The 25,960-nt window shown below is 38.3% G+C and overlaps 1 protein-coding gene across 5 annotated transcripts in view; it reads right to left on the bottom strand.

Annotated features, from left to right (window-relative positions):
- LRGUK (leucine rich repeats and guanylate kinase domain containing) overlaps window positions 1-25,960 on the bottom strand; it is a 143,410-nt gene that overhangs the window by 51,013 nt on the left and 66,437 nt on the right. For 3 of the 5 annotated variants that reach the window (XM_056799712.1, XM_056799711.1, XM_056799713.1), the window contains one exon: window positions 23,879-23,974. In XM_056799712.1, the coding sequence (XP_056655690.1) occupies window positions 23,879-23,974 (96 nt within the window). Of the gene's footprint in view, window positions 1-12,960; window positions 16,420-20,224; window positions 22,092-23,878; window positions 23,975-25,960 lie in introns of those variants that run through there. The other 2 variants (XM_056799715.1, XM_056799714.1) reach the window with 2 other exon arrangements.

Genomic DNA, 25,960 nt, shown 5'->3' with positions numbered 1-25,960 from the left:
CCAAAAATACACTTTTCTTCAAATGAGTCTTTATAACAAAACATTAATTTTGATAATATGCACTTTTCTTGAAATAGTTACCATAAAATAGCCCATAAAATGTAGCACACAAAATAAAATTAGCAATTTGCAAAAAATTGTTCTTGTTTGTAGTTCCCTAGAATTCTTTCACCTTTTGTGCTAACATCTCAAAAAATTTATTTTGGACAATATTCATTTTTCATAATTCATGGAATCAATAATACCATAAATACAATATAGTAAATAAAATTCTTAAAACTAAAACATTTTAAAATCTGAATCTTACTTTCCACTATATCAGATGGTGGTGTGAGGGTGCTGTACTTCATGCTAGATTGCTATAAATAAACCTCTCCACGTTGACCACCCTCTGAAAACTAAAGAAGAGGTTGCTAGGACTTTAGTAGCCACGAAGATGCTGAAATTGCTATCTCCTTTGACACTCCGTCCTTCACAGTTAGTGGATGGCATTGGAGATTGTGAAGAATGTTTTGGGGGCTGTTTGAGACCCTTAAGGGTCTCGCAGTCAACAGCAGCTGCAGACATTCTGGCATGAAATTTTAATATCCTCATTTTTTCACTAATTCATTGTACTGGCTACATGCTTGGCTTATAGCCCACTAGAATTTGAGGGCATAATTGCAATACAAAACTTGAAAAACCAAATGATGAAAATATGCAATGAATACATAGGGAGCTCTTTACAATAGTAGCAAGAACAAGACCAGTGAAGTGCCTAGTAGGAAAAATGAAAAAAGAAAAAGAAGAAGAAAATGTGAAATATCTCATCAGAAAAACAATTGATCTGGAAAATAGATTAAGGAGAGATAATTTAAGGATTATTAGACCACCAGAAAGCCATGATCAAAAAAGAACCTAGATAGCATATTTCAAGAAATTATTAAGGAAAATTGTCCCGGTATCTTAGATCCAGAAAATAAATTAGGAATTAAAAGAATCCATCAATTATCTCCTGAATGAGATCCTGATTAAAAACTCCCAGGAATACTATAGCAAATTTCAGAGCTCCCAGGTAAAAAAGAAAGCATTGCAAGCTGCTAGAAAGGAACAATCCAGATATTGTGGAGCCATAGTCAGGATCACACAAAATTTAGCAACATCTATTATAAAGCAGTAGAGGGCTTGAAACAATCAAGAATAACCTACCTTAAAAAACTGTGTATAATTCTTTGGGGGTTGGGGGAATGGATATTTAGTGAAATAAAGGACTTTCAAGAATTCCTGATGAAAAGACCAGAACTGAATAGAAAACTTGACATTCAAAGGCTCTAGTGAAGCATAAAAAGGTTCAGTATGAAAAAGATATCAAAAGGATCTCAATAAGGCTATAATGTTTACATTTCTACATCAGATGATACTAACTTTTAAGACTTTCGTTTTATTAGAGTAGTTTAAAAAAAAAGAGTTTAGATAGACAGAGGACATATCCAGATGTGAGTTGATTATTCTGGAATGATCTCGTTTAAAAAATTAAGTGGTAAGTAAGAGGAATGCACTGGGAGAAAGGGGGAGAGGTAAAATGGGAAAATTTTTCTCTCATAACAAAGGCACACAAGGAAGAGCTTTGACAGTGGAGGAGGAAATGGGGGTGGAGGTAGTGGGCAAGGCATGAACCTCATCATCAGAATTGGTTCAAAGTGGGAAGAATACACACACACACACACACTCAGAAATGTAACTTATCCAATAGGGAATTAGGAGGGCTGAAGAGAATAAGAGAAAGGGGCTGGGGGAATTAATGACATAAGGGAAGACAGATTAAGGGAGGGAATCTTTAGAAGCAAAATAGATTTTGGAGGACAGACAGGATAAAAAGAGAGAGAAAAGAAGAAACAGAAGAAAGTGGAATGGAGGAGAAAACATAGTAATCATAACTGTGAAGGTGCTATCCCATAAAATGCAAGTGAATAACAGAATAGATTTGAAACTAGACTTCAACAATTTGTTGTTTATAAGAGACACACTTGAAACAAAACCCAAAATACACATACATAAACTAAAGGGCTAGAGCAGAATCTAGTATGCTTGAAATAATTTTTTTAAAAGGCACAGATACCATATTGCCAGCATTCACTGGATTACAGAGAAAGCAAGGCAGTTTCAGAAAAACATCTATATCTGCTTCAATAACTATATTAAAGCCTTTGACTGTGTGGATCACAACAAATGTGGCAAGTCCTTAAAAAAGATGGAAGTACCAAATCATGTTAGTTACCCCCTGAAGAAGTTGTATGTGGGCCAAGAAGCAACAGTCATAACCAAACACAAAAACCTGATTGATTTAAGACTGGGAAAGGAATACAACAAGGCTATATATTTTCACCTTGTTTATTTAATTTATATGTGTAGTACCTCATGCAAAATGCCAGGCCAGATGAATCAAAAGCTGGAATCAAGTTGCCAGGAGACATATCCACAATCTTAGAGATGCATACAATACCACTCTGGTGGCAAAAAAGTGAAGAATTAAGAAGCCTCTTGATGAGGGTAAAAGTGGAGAATGTAAAAACTGACTTGAAGCTTAAAAAAACCCAAACCCTAAGATCTCAGCAACTGATCCCATCACTTCCTAGAAAATAGAGGGAGAAGAAATAAAAAGAGTGTCAGATTTTATGTTTGGGGGCTCAAAGACCACCACAGATGATTAGTACAGTCATGTAAATAGAAGACCCTTGCTCCATGAAAGGAAAGACATGGCAATTCTGGACAACATATTAAAAAGCAGAGATATCACCTTGTTTACAAAGGTTTGTAGAGATAAAGTTTTTCCAGTTTTAATGTTTGGCGGAGAGATTTCAAATATAAAGAAAGCTGAACACCACAGAATTGATGCTTTTGAATTATGGTGCTACAGAAGATTTTTTTTTAAGTTTTTTTTTTTAAACCCTTACCTTCCGTCTTGGAGTCAATACTGTGTATTGGCTCCAAGGCAAAAGAGTGGTAAGGGCTAGGCAATGGGGGTCAAGTGACTTGCCCAGGGTCACACAACTGGGAAGTGTCTGAGGCCAGATTTGAACCTAGGACCTCCCATCTCTAGGGCTAGCTCTCAATCCACTGAGCTACCCAGCTGCCCCCACTACAGAAGATTTTTGAGGGTTCTTTGGACAGCAAGGAGATCAGATCAGATCATATCCAAACTATTACCTGGGAGGACAAAAGCTGAAGTTGAAGCTTAAATACTTTGGTCACATAATGAGAAGACAGAACTCACTGGAAAAAACCCTGGTGCTGGGAAAGATTAGAAGGCAAAAGGAGCATTGTACACAGAGACCAATACACTGTGGTACAATCGAAGGTAATGGACTTCTCCATTAGGGTCAATGCAATGTCCCAGAACAACTTGCAGGGATCTAAAAAACACTATCCACAAGCAGAGGATAAACTGGGAGTAAAAACACCAATGAAAAGCAACTGCTTGACTACAAGGGTTGAGGGGAAATGACTGAGGAGAGACTCTAAATGAACACTCTAGTGCAAATACCAACAACATGGAAATGGGTTCAGATCAAGGACACATGTGATACCCAGTGGAATCATGCGTCAGCTATGGGAGAGGTGGGGGGGAGAAAGAAAATGATCTTTGTTTCCAATGAATAATGTTTGGAAATGACCAAATAAAATAATGGAAAAAAAGAAGGCAAAAGGAGAAGGGGAAAGCAGAGGCTGAGATGGATCATGTGGAAATAATGAACATGAACTTAGATTTCAGAAGATAGGAAGATAGAAGGACTTGGTTTGCTATGGTTCATGGGATCACTAAGAGTCAGACATGACTGAATAATAACAATAAGTAATCATGATCTCAGACAAAGCAAAAGCAAAATCAGACCTAATTTAAAAGGGATAATCAGGGAAATTATATTTTGCTTAAAAGGCAATGAAGTAATATAAAATATTTTTTACAGCAAGTTTCTGTGTTAAAGACTTTACTTCTCCAATATATACCGAATGCAGAACTAAGTGAAATTTATAAAAAATAAGAGCCATTCCCCAGTTGACCAATGATCAAAGGATATAAATAGGCAGTTTTCAGAAGAAATCAAAGCTGCTGTCAGAAATGTCAAGAGTTTTGAATCAACCTTTTGCTAATATCTCTGATTTTTTATGAGCCGCCATGTTTTTCAGGCTCAGACGTAGCAGCTGAGCATATCTCACCCAATCAAATGTGCTGAGAGCTTGGTATAACAATAATCTTTTGGCATGTACTCGCTGGGACAATGCTGCTGTGGTCAATCTGTTGTTGTCAAAACCATTGAATTAGCTCACACCAATCAGCCTGAATGGTCCCTGAGGTTGGGCAAACACCTGCAAGAACCACATCGATTCTATCCTGGTCATAAGTCCCTGATACGAATAGACTCTTTGATGCTGGGAAAATGTTCAGACTTTGCCATTGTTGCTGCTACAACCTACCTCCTTTGTCTTGTCACAGCTACCTATAACAAGGCTGACTCTTGGCTGTCTTGGGCTTGATTCTAGGACAGATCCCAACACGCTGCATCTAGTTTTTCCTCTTCCAATGGAATAAAGAACTTTTGTGTATAACTTTTTGTGAACTCTGTTACTTTATTTTCTAGAGTTTATTACCACCTACAAGTCATATCAAAGAATGCTTTATAAAATTATTGACTAAAGAAGGGCAAATTAAAACAATTTTGAGGTATTACCTCACAATATTGAAATGGCAAAAGAGGGGAAAAGGTACACCAAAAAACTGTTGGAGTAGTGAGCTGATCTAATCCTTCTGGAGAGCACTTTGGAATTGTGTCCAAAGCGCTATAAAGCTGTGATACCCATTGACACAGCAATACCACTACCACATCTGTATCACAAAGAGATCAAAGAAAAATGAAGAAGACCTCTGCATACAAAGCAGCCCCTTTTGTGGTGGCAAAGAACTGCAAATCAGAGGGAGGGTCATCAATTGGGGAATGACTCAACAAATTGTGGCACATAATTGTGATGGAGGGCTATTGTGCTTTAAGAAATGAGGAAGGGAACAGTTTCAGAAAAACATGGCAATCTTATATGAGCTGATGCAAAGGATAGTGAGAAGAACCAGTAGAGCATTGTTCACGGTAGCACCAATGTTGTAATGAGGACCAACAGTGAAAGACTTGATTTTTCTTATCAAAATGGTGACCCAAGACAATTTCAAAGGACTCATGATGAAAAAATGCTATCCATCTCCAGAGCAAGAATTGATGAACTCTGAGTGCAAATTGAAGCATCATTTTCTTACTTTATTTTTCCTGTTTTTATTTAAATATAGCTAATATGGAAATATGTTTTGCATGATTTTACATGTATAATTGATATCACATCTTTTCAGTGAGTGGAGAAGGAGAGAATTTAGGACTCAAAATTTAAAAGAATGTTTAAAATAAATAATATATATTTTAAAACAGTATATAGAGAAATTACATAAAGAAACTCTGAGAATACAATGAATGCTCATAGAACTATTTCTACCCAAACCTAAAACTAAGTTTTTCTATGAATTTATCTCAGAAGATCCCTTTGGTTTCTGTAAGTGTTCAGTCCTGCATTCTTGGGATACTTTAAGAGTTTCCTGGGAATTTCTGTATGGGTGACAAAAAGAGCTAAACTCAGGAGTAAAAGAGCTAGGGTCTGTATGGTCATTTAATAGGGACACCCAACTCTCACACCAACTCCCTAAATTGCAGCCATTGATTAAACTTCAGGGTCTTAGAAATAACTTAGAAATATAAACTAGAAGGAAGTTGGATAGACTCCTGATTACCTACTCCCTTTGTGACCTTGAGTCACACTTTATCTTCCTGGGTATCAGTTTCTTTCACTGTAAAATTGGGGTTGGGGAGGAGGAATGAACCAGATGATGCCTTCTGGCCACTTGGTCCAACATCTTCATAGCTGAAACCCATAGAGGTTGAGTGACTTGCCCAAGGTCACAGAGATAGGAAGCACTGGAAGCAGGATTTGTGCTAGAGTCCTTTGACTCATGGCCAGGACCCTTTCCAGATAGCCACGCTCTTTCTCCGTCCTATGGGTAAGTAAGAGCTGGTCTGAAAATAGCACCCATATCTGATAGAGCCAATTTTTTAAAAAGTCTGATTCTCTATTCTTTCCTTTTGAGAATATTCTGTATATTTTAAATTAAGGTATGAATAGATTTGAAGTTAATCATCTCGTCTCAAGTCAGATTCTCAACTAGGGGAGGAAGGGAAGCATCAATCTTAAAACATCCTTGGCATCAAAAGTAAGAACTTTATGAGAAGCTGGAAGACAATCTTTTTTCTTTTTAGTTTTGTCTTCTATGAATAAATGACAAATAGATGATTCCTATTTAAAGAACAGAGCTAGTCTCTTCACCATAGAAACCAAAGACAAGTGGATCATGGAAATGATTCATTGATGGTACTAGAGCTTCCCTGTAACACTAAATAATAATAATAATGATAACTAACATTAACATTATGCTTTAAGGTGTGCAAATTGCTCTCTTGAGCCTTACAACAATCCTGAGAGTTAGGTGCTATGATTGTCTCCATTTTACAAATCATTTCCATTTAACTGTGTCCCTTTGGATATGATATACATAACTATATCTGACTGATAGACTAAGACTCCAGATACGATTCCCCACCCATATTCTTCAAATCCAGTGACACTGGCCTCCTGGGTTGAGGAACAAGAACTCCATCTTTTGACTCTGGGCATTTTCTCATACCTGAAAATACTCTCTTTCCTCAGGACTCCCCTCGTTTCCTCTAACTCCCAACTAAAATCCCATCTTTTACAAGAAGTCTTTCCCAACCCCTGGTGGCATCATGGATAGAATACTGGGCCTGGAGTCAGGAAGGCCCGAGTTCAAATCTAGCCTCAAAGACTAGCTATGTGAACCTGGGCAAGTCACTTAATCATTTTGCCTCAGCTTCCTCAAATATAAAATAGGGATAACAATACCATCTACCTCAAAGTGAGGCTCAGATAAAAACTGTAAAGTCAGGCACAATGCCTGACACAGAATATGGACTATATAAGTGCTTTTTGCTCCTTTTAATTACTAATCCCTCTTAATCATATTATTTCTAAGTAAATTTCTAGAATGAATTCTAATTATAATTCCTAAAATCCTTTGTTAATTATTTCCTACTTATCCTGTATAGAGCTGTTTAGTATATATTTGCTTCCTTGTCATCTCCTTCATTAGATTGTAAGCTCTTTGAGGTCAAGACTCTCTTTGGCCTTATGATTGAAATGGGCACAGACAGAAGAAATGAAATGCAAAGAAGAAAACTCAAGAGAGCACACAGAATCTAGACCCAGACTAAGAATTGATTTCAAGGCAGAAGAGCGATATGAGTTAGGCAATGGAAATTAAGTTGGGAAGTGTCTGAAGCCAGATTTGAACCTGGGATCTGCCCTCTCCAGGCCAGGCTCTCTAACCACTGAGCAACCTAGCTGCCCCTAAGCCTATTACTAGTCTACATCTTTCCTCCATTTTGTGGCTAAACTCCTCAAGAAGGCCATCAACCACTGTTGACTCCACTTCCTTTCCTCTCACTCTTATTTCTCTGCAATCTGGATTCCAACCTCATTGTTCAACCAATATGGCTCTCTCCTAAGTTTCCAATGATCTCTTAACTGCCAAATCTAATAGCCTTTTGTCAGAATTTATCCTTTTTGATCTTTCTGTAGCCTTTGTTACTATTGATCACTCTTTTCTCTTCTCTCTAGTTTTCTTGACCCTTCTTTATCTTGGTTCTCCTCCTACCAATCTGATTAGTCTTTAATTTCCTTTGCTGGTTCTTCATCTGGGTTATGCCTAATAATGATAAATATCTCCCAGAGCTCTAGCCTGGACCCTCTCCTCTTCTCTATACTATTTCACTTGGTTATCTTATCAGTTGTCACAGACCTACTAGTCGCCTCTGTACTGATGATTCTCACATCTACTTATTTAGCCCTTACCTATCGACTTCACTTTCAATCTCACATCTTCCATTATCTATTAGACATATTAACCTGGATATCCCATAGATATCTTTAATTCAATGCATCAAAAACTGAACTCATCTTCCCTCCCCACTGCCCCTACTCTCCCCAAACCCATTCCTCTTCCAAACTTCCCTGTTACTGCCAAGGGTGTCCATCCTCCCAGTCACCCAGGCTTGCGATTTAGGTGTCATTCTCAACTCAATGACAAATGTTGGTGGAGCTGTGTGAAAATGGGCACATTGTTGTACTATTGATAGAGCTATGAATTACTACAATTATATTGGAAATCAACTTGAAATCATGTCTGAAATGTAACTAAACTATACATACTCTTTGACCTAGCAATCTGTCTAAAAGAGGAAAAAGTCTTAAAGTACAAAAATATTCATAGCAGTTCTTTTTTTGTGGAAGCAAAACACTGGAAATGAAGGGGGTGCCATCAGATGGGGAATAATTGAATTATGGCTATACAAATGTGATGGAATACTCTTGTTAGGAGAAATGAAAAAGGAGATAATTTCAGAGAAACCTGGGAAGACTTGTTTGGGTTGATGTAGAGTAAAGTGGGCATAACCAGAGGAACAGTATGTATTAACATTATAAAAATGAACAATTTTGAAAGCCTGGAAAACTCTTATTGATGCAATAATCAATCATGATTCCAGAGGACTAATGATGAAGAATTCTACTAACTTTCTGAAAGAGAGATGATGCATTAATATATAGGACAAGACAAATATTTTAGACATGGCCAGCATGGGAACTAATTTTGCTTGATTATGCTGATTACAAGGGTCTGGGTTTTTGTTGTTGTTGTTGTTTTGTTTGTTTTATCTTTTTTTCTGGGATGTGACAGGGAGAAAAAAATAAATGCTTGATAAGTTAAAAAATGAAATTTAAATTAAAAAAAAGTTTGAATCAAGGTCTTCTGAGAGTGAGGGGGAAAGGAATGGTATAGATGGTTTGAGAAAAGAAGTCTTGAGATAGAGATGTTAAGGAGATTATGAGGACCAATCAGTGAGAGTATAATGAAGATGGGACAACAAATTTGTGGTGGACACAGTTGACTTCTAGTACCTTTCAGTATCAGAGGACCAACATGGTTATGATGAATTTAATACAATGTTGTAGTTTTGAAAAAACATCAATAGCAAAAGATTTAATTTTGGGAAACAGCTCAAAGCCATTTGGAGCCAAGTCTGATGAATGAAATAGGTGATCAGGCTTAGTTTACTTTTGTTTTGAATCAGAAACAACAGCTGAATAGTAGCAGTTTTCTTGTGTAGTTCATAAACTTACTTCTGAAAGTAATTTCAAAAAGATAGCTCTAAAAATGCTTTTAAGAAATGGCTTAAGCAATTACAGTAAGCCCATAGCTTCTTAAGGTGACTGCTTTGGAAAGGATGTGTCTGCAAATTAAAATAACACTGAGGTACCACTTCACATCTATCAGATTGGCTAACATGACCACAAAAATAATGATTAATGGTGGGGGGTTTGGGAAAATTGGGTTATTAATACACTGTCAATGGAACTGTAAACTGATACAACCATTCTGGAGAACAATATGGAACCAGGCTCAAAGTATCATAAAACTATACCCAGCATACCCAGCACTACTGCCACTGGGTTTGTATTCCATAGAGATCAGAGATAAGGGAAAAGGACCTACTTGAACCAAAATATTTTTAGCAGCTTTCTTTGTAGTGGCAAAGAATTGGAAACTGAGGGATTGTCTATCACCTGGGGAATGGATAAACAATTTGTGGTATATTGTTGTAATGGATTATTATTTTTTTTATTCAAAACTCATACCTTCTGTCTTAGAATCAATACTGTGTATGAGTTCCAAGGCAGAAGAGTAGTAAGGGTAGTAAGTAGTAAGAGTAATAAGGGTTAAGTGACATGGCCAGGGTCACATAGCTAGGAAGTATATGAGACCATATTTGAACCCAAGACCACTGAGCCACCTAGCTTCCCCTGTTGTAATGGATTATCATTACACCATAAGAAATTACAAGCAGGATGAGTTCTGAATAATTGGGAAAGACTTATATGAACTAATGCAAAGTGAAATGAGCAGAACCAGAAGCAAAATGTATACAGTAACAGAAATATTATACAATATTCAACTCTGAAGGACTAAGCCATTATTGGCAAAGCAAGTTTCCAAGACAAGGGACACATGATGAAAAATGCTATCCACAGGCAAAGAAGGACTTATTGGAATCTGATTGCAGATCAAAGCATGCCCTCTTTCATTTTTTTCCTTCATGAGTTTTTTATTGTATGTGTTATATGTCTTCTATTCTTACGTGAGCAATAAGAAAATAGATATTGCATGAAAGCCCTGATATAGCCTACATCAGATGATTTACTGCTAAGGGGAATAGAGGGAGGGAGAAAATCTGAATATTAAAATGTCAGAAAATAATGGCCAAAATTGTTTCTACATGTAACTGAGTATTTTTAAAAAGGAAGAAAAGGATGTGTCCTTCAGGTATATACATTCTGATATATTTGTTTAAAAATATGAGCCTCATTATTTTATACATTTGATAGGATCATAAGTTAATAAGCACTTGGTAACATTAGTGATACAAAAACAAAAATATAAGCCCTCTGCTCAAGGAACTCATTTTAATGGGAGAGACAACATGTATATAACTAGACATATATAAGGGGAAATGGAAAGTTATTTCAGAAGGTAAGGAACTAGTAGTAGATAGGACCAGAAAAGAACTCCTGCAGGAAGTAGGTTTTGAATGGATTCTTTTTTTTAAACCCTTACCTTCTGTCTTAGAATCAATACTATGTATTGGTTCCAAGGCAGAAGAGTGGTAAGGGCTAGGCAGTGGGGGTTAAGTGACTTACCCAAGGTCACACACAGTGAGGAAGTGCCTGAGGTCAGATTTGAACCCAGAATCTCCCATCTCTAGGCCTGGCTCTCAATCCATTGAGCTACCTAGCTGCCCCCTTGAACTGATTTTTTAAGGAAGCCAGGTAACTGAGTAGGTAGAAGTGAGGAAGAAGAGCATTCCATGCATGGGAGGATGGCCAGTGCAAAGACACAGAGATAGGAAATGGTGTCGTGTGGGAGGAACAGCTATAAAGTCAATGTCCCTGAATTGTAGAGACTAGAGGTGAGTAACTGTAAGAAGACTGGGAAAGGTAGGAAGGGGTCAGGTTGTGAAGGACTTTAAAAGTCAAGCAGAGGACTGTATATTTGGTCCTGGAGGTAATAGGGAGCCATTGGAGTTTATTGACAGGATGAGAAGTGCTGTGATCAGACCTGTCAGGAAAATATATTTTTTTTAATTTGGTCAATTTCAAACATTATTCCTTGGTTACAAAAATCATATTCTATTCCTCCCTCCCCTTCCCCTGCCCTCTCCATAGCTGATGCACAATTCCACTGGGTTTTAAGTGTGTCCTTGATCAGAACCTATTTCCATGCTGTTGATGTTTGCACTAGGATGTTCATTTAGGGTCTATATCACCAATCATACCCCCTTCCACCCATGTAATCAAGCAGTTGTTTTTCTTTGGTGTTTTTATTCCCACAGTTTAGGAAAATAAATTTGACAGCAGAGTGGAGGATAGATTAGGGAGAGAATGATTCGAGGCAGGAAAACCAAGCATAAGACTGTTTTAATAGTCTAGATGTGCATATTGGTGATGAGGACCAGTACCAGGTTTCAGCTATGTGAGTGATGATAAGGGGCTATAAATGAAATGCTGTGAAGGTAGTCTGTGAAGAGGAACAATCAGAAAAGTAGGAGAGGAAGGAGGAGAGAGAAGTATTATATGGTGAACAACAGTGTTAGAGGCTGTAGAGAGGTCAAGGAAGAGGAGGATGGAGAGAGGGCCATTAGCTTTGGCAATTCAAAAGTGAGTAACTTTGGAGAGAGAAGTTTGGGTTGAATGATGAGGTCATAAGTCAGATGTCAAGAGTCAAAAAAGTGAGAGGAAAGGAAGTTCGAGGCATCGATTATACATGGTCTCCTCAAGGAGTTTAGCCACAAAAGGTTGGAGAGATATGGGATGACAGCCATTGGGAATGGATGAATCAAATGAAAAAGATAGTATTTGTAGGCAGCAGCAAATCAGCCAGTAATGGGCAGAAAATTAGAGAATGTTGTTATAATGGAGGCAGCACTTTGCTGGAGGGAGGATGGAATGGAATCAAAAGTGCATATAGGGGGTAGCTGGGGGGCTCAGTGGTTTGAAAGTCAAGCCTAGAGATGGGAGGTCCTGGATTCAAATTTGACCTCAGACACTTCCTAGTTCTGTGACCTTGGGCAAGTCACTCAACCCCCATTGTTTAGCCTTTACCTCTCTTCAATCTTGGAACCAATATACAGTAGTGATTCTAAGACAGAAAGTAAAGATTAAAAAAAAAAGTGCAGGTAGACGGCTTTGTCTTGATAATGAGACGGGCCATGTATTCATATGAGAGAGCAGTAAGAGAGACAGTGAGGAAAGATATCTGTGTGATATAATGAGGAGAGGAGGGAGAGCTCTAGCTAAATGGCCTCAATTTTTTTCAGCAAGATAAGAGGGAAATGAATTGGGGGAAGAGGTGCCATCTTGCTGAAGAGGGATGAAAAAGTTTGGAATAGTTGCTCTGACATGTGAAACAGCAAATCAATTAGGGAAGTATAAAAAAGATCACCTTTTTCAAAGATGGAAGAGATAAAATGGAGAGTTCTTATTTGCATCACAAAATGATTCACAGCAGGAAATATTTTTAATAGTAGAAATCTTCTAGTGTATTTAAAATATGATTTGACTTACATGCAAATTTTCTGTAACATCATCTTCTACATGAACTTGGGGAATTCTATGAAGTCTTTTAGGGCACCTTTCAATTGCACCCCCAAGCTGAAGTTCAAGATTTTATTTATGCATACATTATTGTAGTCAGTCAAGAAGTACTTAACATTTTTTTATTTCAATTCACATTCCCATTGCTGAATACAGTGTCTGGCACATAGTCAGTGCTTAACAAAAAGTTTGTTGACTGACTAATATAGTACACTTCAGACATGGGACGTTTAAAAGAAAACATCGTCCTTTGGAATCACTCTCCCACATACTATCAGCTCTGTAGCTTTTAATCCACTAGAAGGCTATGTTGGCATACCAGCATAACCAGATGCCAAGGGCAAAATTCATTCAACCACCCAATGATCTTATTGGCATGATACCAAATATCTCCTAGCATATTACCATGTTCTGCATTCAACAAATATTTGCTGAATAAATTTAACAACTGGTTTAATTAATTTCCTCCCCACATCTCATCAAGTTGGCTGATGTATGCATTGACTTCAATTTCTTACTTTGGCATTGCCTCGATGTGGCCCAATTGACCTCAGATTACTTACTGAAGAGAGAAGGGAGACATTAATAGTGAGTTGTTTGATCATACAAACAAAAAAAAACCTGAAAGAAAAATGTTCCCTTAACATCTGACCTTCACATTTCTGCTTAATTCCAGTTTTTTTTTTCATTTAAAGATAAAATGGTTCTTGAGGAAAGAGCTATTCAGCCTAGGGACCTTTCTGCCTCTCTGACATCTTAAGAGTTATAGAAGGGTCATTGTTGTTGCCTGAAGTAGGTCTCTTCATGATCCAATTTAGAAAAGAATTTCCATGATCATTTTCCCTCTAATGAATAGAAGGAAGTATTTCAGGGTGCTAACAGAAGTCCTTCCTACTTGTGCTCTGCTTTCCCAGAATCCAAGATTAGTTGTGTTTAATGTGAAGCAAGGCAGAGCAAATTAGTGTACTGAGCTCATTTGCTGGACCTGTTTGTCCCCCATGAGCTGATTAGCAGTAATAACTGTGATAGGATCATAGATTTAGAGCTGGAAACAGACATTACAAAGGTCACTGAATCCAACCCTTCAATTTTATGGATGAGGAAAATGAAGTGTAGGGTGATGAAGTGAATATGATTTTAGCATCCTGGCCAGGTTGGCTCAACTCTTCAGAGTCCCTCCAACTACACTGTTTCATGCCTACAGAAAGGAACAAGTTTATGGTCCCTGTACTCGTTCTGCCCACATCTTTTCACTCTGTGGCACTGCTGGTTTAGGAATTGCTTCTTCTTTAAGCTGCAGGGTTGAGTTAGGTTTTGGTGTTCTGATTGTCCCGGGATTGAAGCCTTCCTTTTTGGGGTCCTGTTGTTTGGACTGATGGCTAGTTTGGGTGAGTAGCAGTGCTCTCTTCCTGTGTTGAACCAGCAGAAGTTTCTTGACTCTGAGCTATCCCATTTTTTTGAGTTCTTTCTTTGTTTTCCTATTTGCTTAGCAGAAGATGGCACACTGTCTTTATGAGAAGAAGCTGTGGCATGCTCCTTATTCAGGATGGTCCCTCTTTTTTTTTTAACTTGTGCCTCTTTGGTTGACTGCTCATTCTTGCTCATTCTCTGGGGGTCCTGCCAAGGTCTCTTTGGTCTCAGATTTCCTCCTTTTATAGACATGTTTTCTTTTATTGCTTGTTCCTTTGCAATTAAACTGTCCTCCTGTGCCAGGTCTGACAAAATTCTTTTGTCCCAGAGAAATCTGTTTTTATGAACTTGTCCCTCCAGAGCTGATTACTGGTTGATAATTGGAAGCTCACTGGCGTCATGGGATAAGCTTTTAGGATTCTCTCTCTTTGGGGATGACACCTTTTTTAGGCACTCTCACCTTTGGAATCAGCTCATTTTTGGAAAGCTTGGCAGGAACTTTTTTGCTGGAATGAGGAACTTTTTGAATTTTGACTTCCTGTAACTGGTTGTCATTTTCTATAAGTGGTTCTGATTGGGATGGTTCTGGAACTTCTGATGCAGGGGTTTCCTCCTCCTGATTCAGCTCGGAGCCTTTAGGTGGGCTTGGGTTGGTGGGATTCTGCTCACTATGGACTCTTGATTCTAAACTTCTCTTTTTAAGCTGTGCTGGTCCTTTACCTGTGTCTCTTTTGAGAGAGGAGGGTTTTTTGGCTTTCACTTGCTGACCTGACTCCTGATTTGCCAGCTTGTCTGTAATCTTTTTATTGGAATTCAATTCTCTTTGTTGAACTTTTTTTTCTTTTCTCTGTCGATGGGCTTGAGTTTGTTGGGGCTCCGAAAAGGGAGTAGGGAGGTGAGGAAGTTTAATTTGATGAGCCTCTTCTTCTAGGGCCAAATTGGGGCTATGATGCAATTGTGGTTCAGGTTGGGGAGGGCTGATGAGAGGGAGCTTTACCTCACTGTCTTTCTCTTCCTGAGTTTTCAGGGAATTATCAGGGGGAGTTAAGTGCATATTTGGTGAAGGATTGGAACTGAGAGGACTGATGGGAGGAAGTTTGACTTCTCCTTCCTGCGATGGTTGAGGCCTGGGAGAAGGAGTTATGTTTTGGTCTGCCATTTGTTCTAGGGCAGATTCCCGGTTGGGTGACCTGGGAGATGGTCTTCTACTTTGGAGAGGAGCTAGCATTCGTGGCTGTGGCAGCCTGGTAGGAGCCCACTTGTTTGGAGGGAGCAATGAGTTTGGGGCATCCCTTTCTTGAGTCTGTTTTTGACTTTTTGGCAGATCTTCAGGATAAGGAGTATCAACTCGAGCAACTTCTGTTTTATGGGTTTCTTCTTCTAAAGGCACCTGAGGCTCTCTGGGAGATGAGTCAGAATGGGAAGGACTGGAATGAGGGAGTTTTACTTCACCCACTTCCTCATTTTGGATAGTTTGAGTATTAGGTGGTAGATTTGGTTCAGGTTCTTTTGGAAGTTCATCTTCATTGACTTCCTTATTCTGAGCAGTCTGAGAACTGGAGGGAGATGAGTCTGAGTTCTTTGGAGGCTCAGAATGAGTGAAAGGAACTTTGGTCTCACCAGATTCCTCATCCTGGTCTTGCTGAGGGCTATGGGATGGAGGTGCGTCTGAGCTTTGGTCAGTCTCTTGGGACCCAACATTTTTTGCTTCATTTTGAAGTGGCATGAGCTGGTTTTCAGAGGAGTCTGTTGGATGGGTTACTGGTTTATCAGGACTATTCCTGTTAGAATTGCTATCTGATTTGGGAACTTCTGCTCCATCAGTTAGGGCTAAGTCATGGAGCTCTGTGGACTTAGGATGGTTATCAGCTTTCTTGTCTTGGGCTGATTGGGGAACATGAGATAAATCTGGGTTGGAATGTTGTGAAGCCTTCTGATTGTTGGAAGGGACTTCTAGACTATTGGTTTCTCCCTCCTGAGTGATCTGGTGATTCTGAGAAGGAGTAATGTTCTGGTTTTCAGGCACTTTTTCATGATTCTCTACCCCAAAGGGAAATTTTGCTAAAACACCTTCTTTTTCCAGTTTTGTCAAACGCCTTGGGGATGGAATTAGGTATGATGGCAGTCCATTGAGAGTCCTCCTGCTGGAGGGTGGCCCTGCTTTAACATAAACAGAAGTTAGCTTAAAAACAAAGTCATAGAGACATAGACATAATTATAGAAATTCCAATAGTAGGATCATTCTTCCACCTGATATCCTTAGGTTCTTAAAAAAAAAAAAAAGAACCAATCTAAAATTAGAAACACAGACAAAAATTAACATTGAATTTAGAAAAATAAATATGTCTATTTATATGCACAAATGTCAAGTACACTTTTAGAAATGGCTAGGAAATTTTTCCTAGGAATCTTACAAGGATAAGATTTTACAAAATTGAAAGGAAGAGGGGAGCAGTCATCACTTAATTTATTGATCTCCAGGTATCATAAGATGCATATAAGAGCTAGAAGAACTTATAAAGCATAGATGTTCAAGTCCAAATATACTTCAACCTCAAATATGTAACTTCAGTTGTTTCCAGTGCTACCACTGATATTCAGAAGAGACCCTTTGCTGGCCTCTATAGGGAAATGGTTTGCATTTCCTTTTTCTCTTAAAGTCAATCCTGATATCCAGAGTAGCACTAGAAAACCACCAGTAATAACAATGGGGTGGATAAAGAGTCCTTCAATCATCATGACAACAGTTATTGGAAGGGGCTCTAGATTCATAGAGATACATCCTATGATTGAGATTATTTACAGATTCCAAGTTTAGTATAGGAAACCATGACAAAGTGGTGATCTTATAGCCATTCTTGGAGATTGTTCCTATTAAGATCCAGTTACTAGGATCCAAATCTGAATTAGAGAAAAACCAGAGATTTCAATACAATTTGGAGCTTCTATAGCTAGAGAATATCTGAAATGTTCATTCAAACTGAGGCTGATCGAGGCCTAGGATTCCCAAAGCAAACCAGAAATTCAAGCTTACCCTCAAATTACTTAGCACTAGAATTACCTCTCTTAGAGTCCTCCAAATCTCAGGGATGTATTGGAGTTCGTTCTCTCTCTCTCTCTCTCTCTCTCTCTCTCTCTCTCTCTCTCTCTCTCTCTCTCTCTCTCTCTCTCTCTCTCTCTCTTTTTCTCTGTCTGTCTGTCTGTCTGTCTGTCTCTCTTTCTCTCTCTCTCTCTCTCCCCTCCCTCCTTCTCTTTCCTCTCCCCCCCACCATACATATACACTCACACACATATATATTATGACAAAAATAGAGCAATTGGTGCTGATGTATTCTTAACTTTATTGTTATTTAATTCTTCAAGTGGTAGAAGTGAAAGAGTGAAAGAATTACTATTCTGGACTTGATTCTTCTCAAAAGGAGGAATAAGTTGCTGACAAAGAAATGACACGTGAGCATTCCATCTTGAAATTTGTAATACAGGAAGAGAGAAAATCTAGGGAAAGTCTGATCCACACTCTTGTGAAGAAAATATATTTCAAAGGTTTCTGAGGAGGGAGAGCTAATATCTACTGGCCTAAAAATGACTAATATGGGAAAATGTTTTTCATGATTACATACATAGAGTGTATATCAAATTGCTTATCATGTCAGGGAGAGGGGAGTAGAGGGAATTTGGGAGGGAGGAAGGGAATTTAGAATTCAATTTTTTTAAAGTTAAAAATTGTTTTTACATGCAATTGGGGGAAAATATTTTTTAAAAATTTAATGATCCATTGGCCTAAAATTCTACTGGGGAAATCATCTCAAAAAGAAAAGGAAGTTTTAAGAATTAAATTCTGAAGAAAAGAGTAGAAATTATTCCAATGTGAAAGAAAATGGAGACCTATCCAAAGAGACCTATATGGCTACTGTAGCAAATAAGATCTGTACAAGCCGCCAGTTCGTCAAAAATTCAATCAGAAGGCATTTAGACAGAAAGATTTAGGTGGTAGACCTTTAGCAGATTGTCCGTTTGAGAGTCTGAAAATTGATTACTCAGCATGCCAAAAGCTGGAAGATACAAGTTTTGTCTGGTAATTGTAGACAGATTAACTAAGTGGCCTGAAGCTTTTCCATCAAATATAAATACAGCGAGCTTTGTAGTGAAAGTGTTGATTAAGGAAATTATTCCTAGATTTGGACTACCACTTACCATAGACTCTGATAAGGGATCTCATTTCACCTAGGATATCCTGAAAAGAATCTATGAGAATCTAGGAACAACACTCAAATATCATATTCCTTATCACCTACAAAGTTCAGGTCAAATGGAGCATTTCTTCAACAATTTGGAACCCTGACCCAGTAGCTTGAAATCCAGGCCTGTCAATATTGCTCTTGCTATAATTCCCTTTCCTTGCTACACTACACAGCAACATCCCTTTTTGTGAACAATGAGAAGCAGAATGAAGGTTATCCACTCCAATTCCATTTTGTTAAGATATTTGGATGATTTACATCAACTCAGACTAGAGAATAGGAGAATGAGAATAGTTGAAAGGAATGCATTGATCCTAAGTAAAATAGTAAGGAATGCCAACTGAGATAGAGATAGAGTAATCCAAAAGAAAAAAAAGAATGTAAGGAAAAAGGGAAGGAAGGAGGGATGGAAGGGAAGAAAGGAAGGAGGGAAAGAAGGAGGGAGGAAGGGAGAGAAGGAAGGAGAGAAGGAAGGGAAGAAAGGAAGGAAGAAGGGAAGGAAGGAGGGATGGAAGGAAGTAAGGAAGGAAGGAGGGAAGGAAGGGAAGAAAGGAAGGAAGAAGGGAAGGAAGGAGGGAAGGAAGGGAAGAAAGGAAGGAAGGAAGGAAGGAAGGAAGGAAGGAAGGAAGGAAGGAAGGAAGGAAGGAAGGAAGGAAAGAAGGAAGGAAGGAAGGAAGGAAGGAGGGAAAGAAGGAGGGAGGAAGGGAGAGAAGGAAGGAGAGAAGGAAGGGAAGAAAGGAAGGAAGAAGGGAAGGAAGGAGGGATGGAAGGAAGTAAGGAAGGAAGGAGGGAAGGAAGGGAAGAAAGGAAGGAAGAAGGGAAGGAAGGAGGGAAGGAAGGGAAGAAAGGAAGGAAGGAAGGAAGGAAGGAAGGAAGGAAGGAAGGAAGGAAAGAAGGAAGGAAGGAAGGAAGGAAGGAAGGAGGGAAAGAAGGAGGGAGGAAGGGAGAGAAGGAAGGAGAGAAGGAAGGGAAGAAAGGAAGGAAGAAGGGAAGGAAGGAGGGATGGAAGGAAGGAAGAAAGGAAGGAGGGAAGGAAGGGAAGAAAGGAAGGAAGAAGGGAAGGAAGGAGGGATGGAAGGAAGTAAGGAAGGAAGGAGGGAAGGAGGGAAGGGAAGAAAGGAAGGAAGAAGGGAAGGAAGGAGGGATGGAAGTAAGGAAGGAAGGAGGGAGGGAGGGAAGGAAGGGAAGAAAGGAAGGAAGAAGGGAAGGAAAGAGGGAAGGAAGGAAAAAGGAAAAGGAGGAAATAGGGAAGGAAGGAAGCAGGGAGGGAAGGAGGAGATAAGGAAAGAGGGAATGAAGGAAGGAAAAAAGGAGGAAAATGGGAAGGAAGGAAGAAAGGAAAGGAGGGAGAGAGAGAGAGGGAAGGAAGGAAGGAAGGAAGGAAGGAAGGAAGGAAGGAAGGAAGGAAGGAAGGAAGGAAGGAAGGAAGGAAGGAAGGAAGGAGGAAAGAATGGAAGGAATAAATGAAGGAAAGAGGGAAGGAAGGAAAGAGAGAAGAAAGGAAGGAAGGAGGGAAGAGAGGAAGGGAGAATGTTATTGAATTGTCAACTCAATATGAGTCAGCTATAAAATAAAACAACATAAAAACTCTAATGTTTTCAACTGCATTAAAAAAGTTGTAGCATCTATAGTGAGGGAAACAATGATCCAATTGCCAGAAATAAAAATCAATTTCATCAACTCAAAGTTTCTAGACTCTTTTCCTTTTTATTGAAAATCACACCATTAACTGTTCCCCCACCCCAAATTCTAAGAGTATTATCATTTCAAATCTGGCCTCAGATACTTCCTAGTTGTGTGAATCTGGGCAAGTCACTTAACCCCAGTTAAGTCCTTACTGCTCTTTTGCTTTGGAACCAATACTTATATTGATTCTAAGGTAGAAAGAAAGGGTTGTTTTGCATTTTTTAAGAGCACATAATTTTAAGAAATCACATTATATTTTATAAATAAATATTTCTTCAATTGATGTCAGAGATTTTACACCAACCTCACCTGTATTGCTTTATATATATTTTATTCGTTTATTTAGTAAATACAAATAAGTACAATACAATATATCAGAAAGACCAAATAATCATTGTTTATCATCTTCAGGCCCTTATTACAATGCATAAGTGTGAGCTAGGAACTTCTAGGAGGGCCTTATGGAATTGATATTAATTAGCCTTCTCTCATAAGCACATTAGTCCAATGAGTTTATTAGATGAGCTAATTGCCTTGGAAGACAAGGAAAATTTGCCCCTGTAATATGAGATAGGAAGGAGGAAGATAAGGGGAGGGAAGCATGGGAGTAACAAGCTCTTAGCCGAAGGAGAATTGGCCAAATGTGGATAATGGCTAAGAAGAGCAGGACCAAGGAGGGGCCTCTATGCTCTAGCAGAGTTAGAGAATTATGAGTTTTTGGTGAACATCATTTATCTCCAGAGCTAGCTATTCATTATTTATAGCACTTAAGATACTTAAATGAGATGAATCAGACTCATTCTTCTATGTTGGTGAAAAGAGCCCAAACTATCTACATGAATCAGAACATGCGGTTTTTGATATGCCATTTTCTGACCTAGTTCACAACCTTCAGCTGTCCCAGCCCCGTTCTCTGACTTTATTAGTTTATAATAATTCAGAGACATCAAATCAACTCTTTGGCTGGTTTTTCATTTTGAGTCATGTTTTACACTTAGAATTTTTTTTTAGAAGGATGTTATCCCCATGCTGAGTCAGTTGTTCAAAGGTTCCTTTGGAACCAAGGATTCTGTCTGCCATGTAGAGAAGCAAGCAGAGAAATACATATACACATATGTATATATGATGAGAGGGCATCTGAATCCACTAAAATCAAGGTGTAAGTAGCCTCAGAGAGCACATATTTAACTCACTTTAATTACTTTCATAGCAAATATTTTTAGGCATTTGGGCTATGGGAATTTGTTTGGTTCAAGGATTTCCTGGACCAGTTGAGCAAAAAAAAGAAAGGAAATTCTATATTTAGATGATGTAATTGTTCAAAAGATATAAAAGTTTGCTATATTACTATATTTCCAATGAATATTTTATCCATGACTGAAGGGATGAGGTCAAAATCTTAGTCTTCTCTGCTTAGACCAGATTGACAACCCAGTTTTAAAAAAACAACACAGAAACTTTCTGACTGCTGTCACTGATAAACACACAGGAATTGGGTTTGCTAGTCATCCTAAATGATCAGTATTAAATAATAATTGCTGATAATTTTAATGCTTTACAATTTACAAAATATTTTACATGCATGAGCTCTCTTGATTCTCACAACACCCCTGTGAGGTAGGTAATACAAGTATCATTAACTTCATTTTACAAAGGAGAAAACTAGGTCTTAATGATCATCTAGTCCAACCAGTTGGTTGTTTTTTTGTTTTTGTTTTTTTTTTTAAAGAAGAGGAATCTGGGAGCTAGAGAGGGAAAGGGACTTACATAAAGTCACATAGATATAATTTGTCCATTAGGTTAACCTTGTCTTCATTTTCAGTGCATGATAGTGGCATAAGGTTGACATTCTGGGCCTCCAAGCAAAAAAAGCATAGACAGGAGCCCTTTACCCTTTGTTAACTGAAAAATACAAAAATAGCAGTTGAGGGGGTGTCTCCTTCACGGGTTCGTTGAGATGTAGGGGCTACTTAGCATTTACACCTAAAGAGAAATAGGGGGAAAGCAGCTGGCCTGGGGCACCTCGCCCCTCTCACTCCAGCTTGTTTTCTATGACTTTGTCCACAAGCTTGCAATAGGCTAGAGCCACCCGACTAATTAAATCTTAACAACTACGCAGGCATTTCCTATAAATCTGAAGGTTAGTGAAAGTCAGTACAAGAATCATAGGACCATGCAATGTTAGAATGGAAGAGACTTGGAGATGATTCAGTTCCTTCATTTTACAGCAAGGAATGGAGACCCATAGAAGTGAAATGACTTGTTCTCTAAGTGGGGAAATTGAAATAGGAAGCCAGATCTTCTGACTCCTGATCCAGCGTTCTTTCTCCCATACCACATCATGCATAAATATCTTAAGGAGCTTTAATAGTTCCTGAGAACATTCTATAAATAGCTGGGCTACTGCATTGAAGTCTTGGGAATATCTTTAGGATATCTGCTTAAAATGTCAGGACCCCAAATCTTAATAAGGTAGATGCTACTTTTATGCTCAGTGATTATATGTCTACATTAGATGAAATAGTTTCGAAAGAATGTCTAAATGGCTAGCTGTGGCTTACTTCTCTTTTTCCTTCTTTAACCCATACTACATAGCTATCAAGGGAAGGCCAGTGTCTTGTGAAAATGCCACTTTACCAATCCCTACTAGGGTTCCTCTCTGTTCTCTGATTTCTCCTAAAATATCTAATAATAAACTCAACTGTCTGAGTGCCTGCCCAGAAGAATTCCTTTGGTCTAGAAGACACTTTATATGCTGACTTAAACTTATGAAAATATTCACTCATTAGTATTTTTCCACTGTAAAAGTTCTTGAAATTGGAAAGTGTTCTTATTTTTAGGTATTAAGTAATAAATGATAGATGAAAAGCAAATTATTTTCTCTGTGAAATTCTTGAATTTTCTAATAAATTCCCAATCTGTAATAATATTCCTACTATAATACCTTACCTTTCGTAGCGTGCTTTCAAGTTTTTCAGAGTACTTTCCTATTCATGATCTCATTTGCCCCTCATCACAACTCTGTGAGGCAGGCACTCAGAAGGCATTATTCCCCTTTTAGATGCTAAGCCATTTGGCCAGTATCACATGGCCTTCATTAGGGCTGAGGAACCAAAGCCTTCATTCCATTATACCCCAACAGGTCAGCTAGGACAGACCAAGAAGAAGGGATTGTATAAAGGGAAGCAGATGTGACTGGATTACTGAGGAATGCAAGTGTCATGCAGGGAAATACCTGTACTGTTAAGGCAAGGATTCCCTTTGAAGCTCACTTCTAAATAAAGGGCTTAGACTTGGAAATAATCTGCCACTGTACTGTTCTGCATACTCCTCGGTGTGTTCTTCTGGAGTTCCATTATGACAGTGGAGTAAATTAGAATGAAAATCAATCCTCAGAAATGGTGACTCAAATAGCATGAATGTTAGAAATACAAGACCAAGACTCAAAAAAGCAATCTAGGAACTTGGCAGGGCAATTAAGTTTCCAGAAGTTAATGGACTTGCCCAAGGTCACCTGGGTTAGAGTGGGGATTTATGTTGCCGTTCTAAAATTACCGAAACTGCCTGTGATCTGGATATTTCTCTTAGAGAACTAAACAATTTTTGTTTGGAAAAACAACAACAACAACAACAGCAACAAATCAGTACTGGCACCTAAGGGGTACAACTTGAGATGGTATTTATAGTACCTGTGATGTCAGACATATCCTTGCCAAGTTGATCAGACAAACCCAGGTATTCTCTAATGAGCTGGCACAGATTCTGATAGGCAGTATTTAGGTCATCTACCAGTAAAAGAGAAAATATATTTTAAGGCAAAAAACATATAAAAACAGTTAATTCTCAGTTATTAATGGTCATGGATAAGTAATATGTATATATTTCACAAATTGCAATCCAATGTTCTTCCAAGTCTTCAGCCCAGTGGTTACTAAGTAAAGATTAACAGTTAATAGTCTATTTTTTGCAAGTAAGAGGCACATCTATTATTTGAGGACCAGTCTAGCTAATTTCCTGAAAACTCATCACCAGGCTGGTAGCAGTGTTGAATTTGGGGTTCATGGCATATCATAATTCTACCCAGTTGATTTCTACTTTGATATGTCTACAACATCCCTCACATTTTTCCCTTCTCTTTATTGATGTGGTCAAAACTCAAATTCAAGCCATCATTTTTTTCTTCATTACTTTTCACTTAGATTATTAAGATAGACTCCAAATTGTTCTCTCCCACTCAAGTCCAATCCATCCTTTTGCCTCCAATCTATTCTCCATTTTGCTGATAAAATGATTTTCTTAAAGTACTGGTATGACCGTGTCTCTTCCTTGCTCAATAAACTCCAGCAGCTCCTTATTTCCTCTAATGCCAAATAAAAAATTCTTGTCTGTCATTTAAAGTCGTTTACAACCTGACTCCATCCTACCTTATAAATTACTCCCCTTCATGTACTTTTCACTCTAGCCCAACTGGACTTCTTGGTGTTTCTGATGTGATGCCATCTCCCATTTTAATGACGATGATAGAGATAGCTAGCATTTCGATAGCACTTTAAAATCTACAAAGCATTTGATGTATATTATCTACTTTGACTCTCACAACCATCCTGGGAAGTAGGGGCTATGCCATTTTACAAATTAAAAAACCAAGGCAGATACAGGTTAAGTGATTTGCCCACACAGTCAGTAAGTGACTCAGACCTTCTAAGTCAAAAGTCCAGCATTCTCTCCATTGGACAACCTAACTTCCCTCTCAATTCCTTAGCACGGTCTGTCCCTTTTCCTCTTTACCTCCAGAGGCTCTGAGAATGTCCTTCAAATCTCAACTGAAACACCATCTCCTATACGAGGCTTTGGCTAATCCCTCTAAACTTTCAGGGCTCATCCCCAATGTTTTCTTGTATTTATTCTATATGTGCACTTAAATATGCACTTTTTTATACGAAGAGAATACACGCTCCTTCGTAACCCAGATTGTCTCATTCTTATCTCTATAATCTTAGCACCTAGCACCACGTGTGGCAAATATTAAGTGCTTAATAAATGTTTGCTGATTGACTGCTTGATCTATTCACAAACTGTTTTGCAAGATTGATGTCTTTGACATCATTTCCCAAATGCAATTCAATGCTTTCCTTCTTCTATTCAATTCTGAGGATGGCCCATTTTCTGTCTTCAATGCCTATCCAAGAAATGTATACTGATGTAACAACTCAGTGGGTTACCTATCCAAATATGAGCCTTGGGAGAGTCTAAGCAGCCTGCATATTTCAGGCACTTAATTTTTTCTGCATAACCAGTCCTTGTTGAGTTGCTAAGGATAGTAGGTGCCTAATAAATGCTTACTCCATTTCATTTTTTCCTTTTCCTTGTTTTATATTTTGGTTAACATAAGACCAATTATGAATAAAATTCTCTCTGCAGTTGCATCTCTTAAGGAATCAAATATAATATCAATATCTCCCTGGGACAAATCTTATGGGAAACCAGCCTTTCCATATTGTATTTTGCTCTACTGAATCGCTTTCTTTTTTTTTCTTTTTAACATCAACAAATAATAAATAGAGTGGGATTCTATTTTCTATAACTCTCGGTTGACTGAATGTTTGTGAAGATGTAGACTGCTTTAGAGAATTATCTATAAATTTCTTTCTCCTTCTTCATATTTTTCAAGGATAGCCTCAGTGGAGGTATGAATGCATGAACTTTTTTCTCATGTAAAGAACATAAAGATTTTTACAGAAATGAGAATTTTTATAGAAATGAAAAAGTAA

This window comes from Monodelphis domestica, chromosome 5 (assembly GCF_027887165.1).
Source record: "Monodelphis domestica isolate mMonDom1 chromosome 5, mMonDom1.pri, whole genome shotgun sequence".
In the NCBI taxonomy this organism is placed as follows: domain Eukaryota; kingdom Metazoa; phylum Chordata; class Mammalia; order Didelphimorphia; family Didelphidae; genus Monodelphis; species Monodelphis domestica.
Note: the sequence above shows the minus strand (reverse complement) of the source record. Positions and strands in the feature narration are given on the sequence as shown.